This window comes from Tauraco erythrolophus, chromosome 2 (genome assembly GCF_009769465.1).
Source record: "Tauraco erythrolophus isolate bTauEry1 chromosome 2, bTauEry1.pri, whole genome shotgun sequence".
NCBI classification, from domain to species: Eukaryota; Metazoa; Chordata; class Aves; order Musophagiformes; family Musophagidae; genus Tauraco; species Tauraco erythrolophus.
In genome coordinates this window covers 44,837,809-44,849,930 of record NC_141466.1, presented here as the reverse complement: position 1 = coordinate 44,849,930, position 12,122 = coordinate 44,837,809, and the positions used below count along the sequence as shown (strand labels likewise).

Sequence of the window (12,122 nt, the reverse complement as noted above, 5' to 3'; positions counted from 1 at the left end):
GAATCACGGCATGTGTGGTTTGAGGGTTGTTGTAACTTTGATTGTAGAATCACATTGTGTGTGAAGAAGAAAAGGTGTCTTTCTGGAGTGCGTCAGTTACTTTAAAAATCCCTGTAATATTATATCCTTTAAATTAGCATATGTAGGTCAGGATCACAAACCTTATAAGAGATCTTCACATTTGAGTTTTTGAAATTAATTTTATATGCTAAGAAAGAAAACATAACAATACCCTACAAAACTTGTATATATTTATCCCCTATCTAATCAATTCATAGCAAAATATGGAGAAAGAAAACAGTTGCTTAGCAAATGCAGCAATCTGTTTAGAGAAAAATTTACAGATGTGTTGTAAACAAAAGAAAATACCGACCATTTGAATTGCATGAGAAGGAACAGTTAAATACAGTGGATTTGATGATCACTTTGATGCTAATGGAAAATTCAGTCCTTGAAATGTTTAAATGTAGTTTTCAAAAGTGCTGCTGTTTCACCAAGCCTCAGTCATGTACATAATTTTTTATTCAATCCCCCTCTTTTGGTGAGAGGTGAAGAGTGGGAACACTAACATTTATCTTAAAAGAGTCCTTCCCTAACTAAATTTTGAGCAAGCAGAAAAGTGAGTAGAACTACATAAGTATTATTTGCCTGTTCTCTGAGGAACAGGGTATCCTACGTATGTCATTTTGGGAGACGGGCCAAAAAGAAGATGCCAGAACTCTAAACAGTCAGGGCTTTGCAACAATATAATAAAATATAACAACAGGGTAAAAAAATACCCAGTGAGGAAAACAAAGTCTTGAACTTGTAGGTGATATAATCAGATCTTTGAAAACCCCAGTGAATTTAGTAGAGGATTTATTCTTTGACTGCTGGACCAACCCCAGTTAACTCTTCTGTTACAATCATCAATATTTATGGAGAGCTGCCAACACACACAGTCTTATATAGAACACAGGACAAGGCACAGTCTCTGTCTTGTCATATCTTTCAAGAAACAAAGAGATGGAAATTCTGGTATGAATTCCAGTATAAAGAGCAGGTGTTTACAATTTTAACTTCAGGACAAGTAAATACAGTCATGTTTTCCTCCCTAGTCGCTTGACAGAATTATAATTGCAGTTCCCTTGATGATTATTTTTTAAATTTGTTTTTGAAAGTGAGGCATTTGCAACTCTGACAGGTTGATTTTTGTCAAAACAAGCATATCAGTTTCAATTTTCATTCTTTAATATAGAATTATTTTTCCTTGTCAATTTTTTTACTTTACTTTTAATCTTATTCAGCCTTTTCAATCTTATGCTTAATAATTCCTAGCAAATGTCTCAGCTACTTATTTCTTGTTTAATATATATGTCTTAAATTATTATAGTAGCTACTGCTATATAGGGAGGTTTCAATTTAAAGTATCAAGATGATTAATAAAGCTTTATAATTACACCTTATGTAATTAATGGTGTGCAAGTATGAACATGGTGAATGCTATTTCCAGAGCAGATTAATTTGATGCAAGTTGACTGAGGCTTCAAATCTAAAACCAGTTGAGTTATTACTGTGCTGCATCAGCATTTATTGATTTTAAGGTATAGTGTTAACATTCACTTATCACTGCGTATTTTTCCCCATTGTACCTTAAAAGAGCTTGCCCTCATCTGTCACAATCTTATACTGCATAAATCGTATAAAATGGTTACCTGTTCCTATGATTTATTTCATTTTTATGTTAATTATACTGAAACATAGGATTGTTTAATAAAAACATTGAAGCTAATCTATAGTGGTCATCAATATTCCTTATGTACATTACACGGTGGAATGCGTGATAAACAGCAGTATTCAACATGTATGGAAGGGCATTTGAAGTGAATTAGGATTTAGCCTCCCTAAGTGCTGAGATACATTTTAATTTTACAGAAACCAAACAAAACCTGGTATTTACATGGTACTTTTCTACAAGTTAATGGCTTCTACTAATCATATTCACTAGCAAAATAAAGCATCTCACCCCAGCTTTCATAGTTTAGAAACGTAAGTTAAAATAGATGCTTTAACATCTCAAAAGTATTTTCTCAAGGCAACACTGGCTTCCCAACAAAATGAGACAAATATTGGAAACTTCTCAGTCAAGGTAAGACACCCAGTGAAAACTTGTGTTCCTCCAGAGAGGTTTTTTTGTCTGGGGAATCGCAGCAGGATCAGGCTAGGACATATGTGACACTGAATATTACTATTATGACAACTAAACTCTAGGGTGTCATTTTCCTAGAAATTTGAGTTGTTGAGGATTTTAGTGTTTGGAAACATTTTTAATCCTGCAGCAAGGATTAAAGACCTGGTAGACATAAAAGCTACAGAATGTGTGTGGTAATCTGAAGGCATTTCGGAACATGTGCCATTGTTTAAAAAGTTTCTGTAGAAAGTATTATCCTGGAAAGCAAGAGTTTATCAGATTTTGTACTAGCTTATTGAGGAACTTAAAGTTTTCAATTAAATTTCTTGCTATTCAGATCAAACGAGAAGTTTTTTTTTTAGCCAGCTTTATGAGTCCTGCAGCATTTAAACTACTTATAAAAATAGTAAATACATTTCATGAATTATTTGCAGCTTTCTCAATCAGATTTAAGTTGCCTTCTATTAAAGAAATATGTAACTGCTTTTTCAACCACAATGTAACTGGTAAGCATGTGTATTCTACTCAGAAGCCAATATAATTTAGTTTTATCAGGTTTTGTGTCTGAATTGATAAAATTTTCTAAAGCATTCTTTGCTTGCGTGTTTCTAGTGTTGAATACTCTACTTGTTATTTAATTTATTTGTGACATAGAAAATAGGAACCATTGCAGACTGAGCACCATGGCAGTATAATAAAACACAGTCTGTGGTTATTAAATAGAAATAACAAAGAAACAGCAACAGATTATTTAAAATCCAGCCATCCAGCTGAAAAGATAATAAAACTCTGACTCTTACCAACAGAAAAAAAAAAACCTAAATAACCTAAGATTTTTTTTTTTTTCGGAAATGGCTTAACTTTTCCCTTTTCATAACATTCTAGGCTTTAAAATATTAACAACTGATGTTTGTTCATGTCTGAGCTTTAAGCAAAACAGTGAGGGAAATAACCGAGCAATAGGCATAAGTGTTTGATTTTTTGAGATTTAAAAAGAAAAAGGAGTTAGTTGGCCTAAGGCTAGAATTTTCATTACATCAATGAAAGAAAGAAAACAGAAGCCAGCAGAGGGGAGTTATAGAAACTGACTTTATATAAACAGTGAGAAAAATCTTTTTCCATGGCCACCTACAACGTAGCTACTTTACCATCAGTACAACTTTTCTTTTACCAGTGGCACAGCAGCCCGGGCCTGATCCTGCCGTTTTAGAACAGGTTACGGTCCAGCCGAGAGGTTTGCCCCTGGCAAGATCAGGCTAACAGTTTGTGAAAGAGAGCATAAACAAAAAAATTTCCACCTACCTAAATTGACAAAGCTCATGACCATGTCAGCATCATTCAGAAAGTTGGTGTCGTGCAGGCTGGCTAAGGGAGGATTCTGTGTGGTCAGGGGGGTCATGCGAGATAATTGTATTCTCCGCGAATATCCATTTGGAGAGGCAGGGTATCCTTTCCGTATCCCTCTGCTCTCCCCTGCCATTGATCCCTTTAGTGAATACTCCAGCTCCTCCGTATCCTCTTCATTTGTCATGGCATTATACAGGTCCAGCATGAAGAGGGGTGCAGAAGAAGCCTGCTTTCCTGGTGAAAATGGTCTGGGTCTGTGAGGTAAACCCAGGATAGAGAGAATCTCTCTCTGAATCTCCCTTCTCTCATGGTTCCGCAGCCTCCTGTAAATAAAACTTGAATGGACATGATTGTCTCCTATACCTCCCTGTGCGTGACCCACCAGAACCCAGCAATTCCAGAGCAAGCCCACAAAAGCTTTGAGCGCAGTTAGGTTCATCTTTGAAAAGAAAAAGAACAAGGAAAAAAAAAAATTAAAAAAAATCTTTTCTCCTACTTGTTCTGAGTTCCTATGAGGTCTGCTTTCCAGTGGCTGAAAAACAAAATTTACCTATTCTTCAATGTCATCTCTAAACGTAACATCTTTGGTGATTTCTCTCCCCCCACCCTGTTTAAATACCATGGAATGTGTCAGGTTGCAGTTATTTCTAAGAAAGCTGAAATTCAGACTTCCAATTTTCCACTGTTGTTATCGTTTTTTCTGCATTTATGGAGCAGAAGACCAGTATTTTGTCAGCTGACCTAGGCATTCCTATATAAACCTTAGATAACCAGGTCTTTGGTGGGGAGCTGTATTAGCAAGAGCTGTTCTTCTGACACATTGTAGTTCCCAGAGTTATCTTCCCTCGTTATTCTGAGTTCTTCGTACACCTTGCACTCTTCCCAAGATAAAATCCTGAGTCACAGATTTGTCTTGATCTGTACCTTGGTGGTGTAACACATATTTGTCCAGCAGCCTGGTGATAACTTTAACATCTTTTGAATCGCTTGAGTGTAAAGTAATTCTAAAGCATGTACTAATCAAATTAATGTGTTGCCATGAATTTACTCGCAAAAAAAACCTTCTGTAAATCCATTCAACCCTTTTCAGCTTCTGAACTGTTATTTCCAAATCTAGCAGGCACAAATATAACAGCTCTCTTCAAGAGAGATCTAAAGACTAATGTAAGCACAACCCTGCTGGGAAAGAAGAGGCTTCTCATTGTAATTTGAAACGGGTATAGCAAAAAAGTCCTTAACCCTTCTCTTGCCAGGCAGAGCTTTCAACCTCTCCCCTCCTCAATTTACAGTAATATACCTAATTTTGGCTAGCGGCTGTTTTTTCCCTAACGGCTCAAAGAATCAATTTTAACTTTAACAATTTTAGGATATATAGATAGCTGAAGGCATGGCGTAATGTGGAGCTCTTGAGTCTCCTTATGAGTCTCTAGTTTAGTAAACTTGAATAGGAAACATAACAGACTAAAATAGCATCTCATTAATTAGAGAAATGTTTATATTTTAGGTAAGTTTAGCAAACAAAGGTGACCTTTTTAATAAACTCTGTAGGAAATTTTGTCGGTTAGGTTTGTTTCACTCTTTTCTGAAAATGTTGGGAATGCAACCTGAATGAAAACAAATTTATTCAGCAAGTGAGATTTCAAGTTGTGCAAAGCCTATGGTGTAATTACGTTTATAGTCACAACTTTCATAAACCGTAATTTGCAATGATAATTTATTCAAAGTACATTTTGACTCATAAATCACTGTACTACATTTCCCAGTAAATATCAAAAGCTAAGATTTAACCCCACAGCCTATTATTAGCTGGAGAAAGGAATAGCTTAAGTGAAGAAATAAGAAATATGAAATAGATTTTAAAGCTGCTGCCCACAAAGTTAAGGTTCAGCTTAGAATTTTATGACAGCCGGCAGCTGGTGTTTTCCTCTTGCTAAAACAAACTCACAGTGTTAAATTTCGTATTGCTCTGATTATTGGTGGTCATTTTCCTCACTCCTATAATTTGCCTTCAGTCTTGAGAAGGCTTTTCTTTGATGGAGGGGAGAAAAAAAGGACAAAAAAGGTTAATACATGACATTGAGGAAAAAAAAAAGGTATATAAAATGTATCCCGCCGGGTTTTCCCTTACATGACTCGCACCTACCCAGCAATTCACACAGTTCTTGAGTAAACCAGGAGTGCGACAGCAAGTATAGTTACATCCTAAGAAGCCAGGAACAATTTATCCAGTATATTAAGCACAAACCAGCTTTTCTCATATATTGTAAGCCCTAGTCTCTATTTACAGTCTAGTCCAGCTATCATTAAAATACAGCTGATTCTCTCTCATAAATCAGCACACATAATAGACAATACTTCTCCCAAGGAAGGATTTATCTCATACTGGACCTGCTGAATTAACTCTAAAAGTAATTATGAAGCTATTTAGCAAAAGTCATGTTCTCAGCAGAGGAGCAGTCAGAATCAGAATATGCTTTCTTTCCTCATTGAGATTTTCCCTCAAAATCCATTTGTTATAAGAAAAGTATTATTTCCTGGGTTTGTTTTGCTTTCACTTGTCCTGCTCAGTCAGACAGTTGCAATGATACATGAGACTTTACCACACATATGTCTTTTTTTAATTTGGCCATCACATATCCTGCAACAAGGTTTATTTCTCTTTTCCAGCAATATATTTCTTTTTTTTCCCTAAGCATTCATAAAAGCCAGTGGATTGATTGCTCAGAGGATTTAACTCCTCAGCCCATCAGTACATCCAGCAACAGAAACTTCCTATATTATCCCACCAGAGTGTCTGGAGTCTTTTCCCACTTAAAAAGCCAAAAATGCCCTCAAGCTTGAGGATGCTTTTATGTTGTAAACATTTTTTCCAGACAGAAACCGAGTAAGAAAACATGTAAACTAGTAATCATACATTTGACAAAAACAGCTCCTGTTATTTTCAGACGGAACCACAACCAAACGTAACCTAAATACAAAGGATTTATTTCACATTAACTTGCCCTACGTTGAGGCACCAAACATTCTTAACTAGAAAATGACAATAAAAATAAAAATTGGTTTTATTACTGTAAACACTATGTCATTTTGTAATAAACCTGTGTCCCATAAACAATCATTGTTAACATGAATATCCCATATATGGAAGATATAACCAGCTCTAAAAGTGAAAATCTTTGCTAAGAAATGCAAGGGATCTGTAATAACTGATATGTCCCATTTATTATTTCCAATATGAATCAATTTACTACTAAAGAAAAAGTGCTACATACATTTTCAGCATATCAAGATATTTTATTTGATAATATATAAAAATAGATTGGCACAGATACATGCATGCAGTTTAGGTTAGAGTTCAGTTTCAAAGTCACCTTAGATTTAGGTTTCAAGTTTTACAACAAAAATTATTCCAAACTTTTACATAATATTGAAACTTAAAAGAAATGCTATGTTCACGCCATTTTTAGATGCACTCAAACCTAAATAACAGTTGAGGTCAATGTAAAGTATTAACTCAAAACCAAAACTAGAGATTTGAACACGATGCCCAGAGATTCCAGTTTTACCCTGCATCTAAAACTGAAACTTTGAATTATAAAACCTACACATAGATAGACCTTCTTTCTTCCCTAGATGCTCAACCTAGAAGCAACATAAATCACCTGACCAGTCCTTATCCAGTCCTTTCAAAAAAAAAAAAAAAGAGAAACTAAAATGACTGCAGAAGTGATCTCTCGTTACGGATGGACATCTGACAGAGGAGCATGGTACCAGCACAGCACCTGGCAAGCAGGGTCTCAGAGGCAGGAGAGCAACAGAGCATCATGCAGGCACCCCTGGCAGCCTGAGATAGGAAGCAGTTGCATGAATTTCTTAAACAATGTGTCATCTACATGCATCATGAGTGAATTCAGAGCTCATCACGTTTGTACTAACCTAAACAGTGTTAGAGCAAATATCCTAAGGGAAGTAATGAAACCCAGGAATCTGGCTCTCACTAATCTCAGATTCCAATGGATCGTAACACTGCAATGGTGAAAAGATATATAACTACTCAGCAGGCCACTGCAATCGTTGAGGGTGCAATTGTTTTTGTGGGCAATGACCACTACTCAAAATATATCAAATCAGTGGATAGCTACTGAATGCACAACCCTATGGGTTCTCAGTATCACATCAACTGAGATTCATTTCCCACAGCAACGGGTCTCAGCAACTGTCTGACAAAGTAGACTAAAATGCAAACCCTCTCCAAGATATTTGCAGTCTAAATCTGAAACCTATGTGTGTGCACTGAATGATTCTGCTGGCTCTTTTCCTCTTAATGACCAGTTAAGTTTGGCATTCAGATCAATATTAGGCATAAACAGATGATCCAGCCTTAAAAACATGTAAGCCTGTTGTTACCTCTCTGCAAGGCAGCTGCTGCGAAAGGTACATGAAGAAAGACTTTTATGAAAAGGTTTCATGAAAGTAGGAAAATTATTAGAGGTTAAAGTTACGGATTCCCCAACAGAAAGAAAGCAAGTCCTCTGGACTCTTCCCAGGACAGAAACCTTACACAGACACTGTCATTAGGCATACCTGATAAACTACCTGTATCTAAGTTGGGTTTACAATGGTATGGACTGAATGAGGTGTACATATGAGCCTTTGCATATACATATGCATATATTCATATGTTCCAAATGCAAAGGGAATTCCGTTTGTAGTGGAAGAAGTGTGAAGATTGGCAGAATTATCTGAAGAAATTGTCAATTGAGATATAATTTGAGTATGATATTTGTAAATGTTACATATCTATATAAACCTCTTTTACTCCAGATAATCTCAGAGGATTTGCTTATTGATAGAAAGGAATTATTTCAGATGCAGAAATACTACCATTTTTGGAACAGAAAATTTGTTCAATAGTATTACATTATTTAACTTCATATCAGGATGGAAAGACAGTTGTCTTGAACCACAGACAACTGTGCTCCGCAACTACAGGGGAATTTTAGAATAACCACTGCGGTTTTACCCGACATCTATACTCTTTAAATGTATTCCTGGGGATCATCAAGCATTATTTAGAGAGAGTACTTCTATTTTATGCTGCAGACAGAGGAAAGCATTGCAAAACAATACTTGCTATGTAGAAGTGTTCAATACTCTAGATTATAGTGCAATTTATTCGGTTACCAATCTGTTTCCTGTAGCGAAAGAGTTTTCTGTCCGGGATTTCAAAAGCTCAGGCAAAATCACAAATCAGCCTAGGAGGTAAGTCATCAAGCATTTTATAGATGGCATTTAATAGAACACTTTGTTTAAAATTTACAGAAAGACCTCCAGCTTTAAGTATAATCATCTGTGAAGTTCGTTCTATTCATAGTACATGCACAATGTTGTAAAGCTATCAGCACAGAACAGTCTGTAGTATTAAAAATGTACTCTTCTTTAACACTAAGAAAATGGAGAAAAATAATTTAGTAATCTGCCTGAAGACTTTTTTTTTAACTTACTCTGTTCAAGGACTGGGGAAAAAAAGAAAGACTTGTTTCACACATACTCTTCAGAATACGTGAACCGCAAAATATACAATTAAAAATATGATCCAACATCAGAGTGCTGTCATTTGCATAATTTACAAACCCAAAGAGCTTCCAGAAATCCCCTTTGGTTTACAATGAGCCACCAATTAGTTAAAAAAAAAAAAAAGAAAAAAAAAAGAAGAAAAAACAAAAAAGAACTGCACTGAGGCAAAACACTTGGACAAGAGCAACATTTGTTAAGTAGCAAAGCATAGCACTTTTAAAGAAGATTATTCTTGGCTCAGCTTGTAGAAGGGTTTCATTGTGTCCCAGCTGCAGACTGGTACCTGCTAGTCTCATCGTTCTCTGGCTGCAGCATGGCCATAAGCATTTTGTGGTGATCCCAGGCTGGCCCCCGTGCTTTTTCAGGGAACCTCTTCTGCCTCTTGCTAACTGTCTTTCTGTTTTTTAGCTACAGACACGTATAGAAATTCATTCCTAAACACATGTCTTCTAGGTAGCTGCATTGCACTATTGTTCATTTCACGAAATACTCAACCTATCTAAATATAGGATTTATTTCTTCCCTTGAGCATTTTGCTACTAAGTTCTATAGCCTTGGTTTTAGCACCTCTACTGGCAACTGAATGCTGCAGCAGTCTCTCAATCTGTGAATTAGTTTTGAGGGTTTTAAACCTTTTTCCTGTGCTTTCTTTTATACGCATTCTCCCTCTCTTTCCTATACTTCCTCTCATTACGTTTCTCTGTGTTTGGTCTACGATTTGGATGTGCTGTCTCTGATCCCACATGGCCTTTATTTTTCAGCTTTTTAAGCCTTTTTCACCCACCATCTCTATTTTCACATTTCTTCTTTCCCCACATATCTGAAGACAGATGTTATTTTCTTCTTTTAAAATGACTTCCTCTGTTTAGCAATGTTTTCTCTTTTGTAAGAGATCAGCTGGCCTCTCCGGCTGTAAAAGAGGAGCTGCTGCTCCAGCACTTTGAATCAAGTGAATAGTACCATGAATCATGCAGTCCTTGAGAGACCAGTCATCTCTTGCTGTTGGAGAAGGATTGCAAAAGAAAAAGATGTGCACGGGACCACTGGAAGACTACGTGCACCCTAAAATCTTCGGGGTGTGCTTACTGATCTTTCTACATGGACTTTTTCAGGCATGGTGATCCATCAGGAAGGCAGCCCAGACCCAGCTGAGGAACTGGCAACAACCCAGCTACAAACTGCTGTAAGGTCTTCACCACAACTGCTTTTTTGGGAAAACAGACAATGTCAGGGTCAACTAAGAAGCAGCAGAATCATACCTGGGATTTTGCGAACTGTCCAGTAATATTGGCAAATGATGTTCTGCTGGCACTGTTTCCATACTAGCTCCGTCAGAAAGGACATTATTGGTATCCTGTGTGTTTGTACTAAATTATCATCATAAGAACCCAAAAGAAAATAGCAACCGAGCTGCAGAGACAGGCAAGTGTGTGAACACATCATGGAAACCATCTAAATTCTCCAGGATTGGGTCTATTCAATTAGCCAACGTGCAGTAGCAGAGTGGTGACAATGGCCATAAGGGAAGTCAACAAAAAGTCTTCCTCTTATTAGGCCATACTCCCTTCTAGCACACAATGCCTTTATCTTACAAAATCATTACAATTGGTCGCAGCTGATGAAATTTATTTAATCAACAATGGGTAATCGTTGCCAAAATTTACTACAGCAGTTGTTCAAGCCAGAATTTGTTAAGCTGACAAAGCAAAGGAATAAAGCAAAAAGCCAGTTTATGCTGTTAGGCCAGAAAATCTATTTTTTTTCCTTTAGAATTTGGTTACAGTGGTTGAGAAAAACTGAAATATTGCAGAAGATATTTCCCTACTTTGCACTAAGATATGTACATCGAAGTTGAAAGATCACTTTAGCTGCTAAACTTTCCTTTATGTAGCTGGAGGTCTGACAAAAGGATCTGCATGATGCTAAAATGAGTAATCCATGTCCCTCATGAAACTAGCTTAGGCAGGAGGAGCATGATTCACATCGCAACCTTTGCATCTGAAACTGCGCTGTAACCTAAACATGGCAGAAACACACAAACAGTCCTTTTCTGCTTCTTTAGCTTTACTACCTTCAGTGCTCTTTCCTTAGCATTCAGACCTTTAATTTGGAACAAATGGTATTTCCTGGAGGAATTTTAGTTAAGCTACGTAAATTATAAGACAGTTACAGATGCAGACTGGGACTGCAGAGCAGTCTTTTCCTTTGGGAAGTGGATTCACAATGGTATTTTTATAGGTTTTTCTATTTGTTGTTCAGTGCTGCTCATCAAAAAGTGTGTCTGCCTTTCTAGAAACTCAGCATTGGATCATGAAAATAAACTGTATTTTGTTCATTCATAGCTTAGATTGGGGTGATACATAATGAACTTTTATTTACTCAATCAGTACATCAACAGTGCTCTACAGGTATAGCTTACTTCTATATAGTCCAAGTACACGTGTACCTTCTCATTGTGATTTTTCAGAGCAGATGCCCACTATTTCTTATGCTCATTTTCTCCTCTCTATATCACCCATTGGTGATAAAATGTGCACTGGGACAAAGGAATGAGAATTTTCTAATATATTTTCCTTATCCTGCTGTGAGAATTGCTAGAAGAAGCAGATGCGATGGGCTGTTGGGAAAGCTTCAGCCTCATCCTTGCTGTCCACCTTTGAGATGCTATTGCCTCTGGCTCTAGCCACATCTTCCCCTGGCATGAGAAGCAGATTGGAAAGTCGAGGTCAGTCTCATGGCAGACACATTTTGCAATTATTTATTCTGAAGCCCAAGGTTAACTAATTTCTATTTGTTCTCATTTCTTCATTGTAATTCAAAGTTAATCAGTCTTCACGATTTGTGTAAGGAACCGTGACATTTGTTTTCATGTATTTATGGACCTTCAAAGAACTAAAATCCTCTGCTTCCAAGCAATGAAGGATCCTCTTGATGCAGATGAAAAAAGAAAGTATGTTTATACTACAGGATGGCCAGAAGCCTTCAACACCATAAAACTTCTGGCTTGTTTAGTGCTTTCCTAAAAAAC

At 36.7% G+C, this 12,122-nt stretch overlaps 1 protein-coding gene across 2 annotated transcripts in view; it reads right to left on the bottom strand.

Moving 5' to 3' along the window:
* BMP5 (bone morphogenetic protein 5) overlaps positions 1 to 3,956 on the bottom strand; it is a 52,251-nt gene extending 48,295 nt beyond the window's left edge. For both annotated transcript variants that reach the window (XM_009978052.2, XM_086608317.1), the window contains exon 1: positions 3,473 to 3,956. In XM_009978052.2, the coding sequence (XP_009976354.1) occupies positions 3,473 to 3,956 (484 nt within the window). The remainder of the gene's footprint in view (positions 1 to 3,472) is intronic.
* Between the last annotated feature and the right edge of the window lie 8,166 nt (positions 3,957 to 12,122).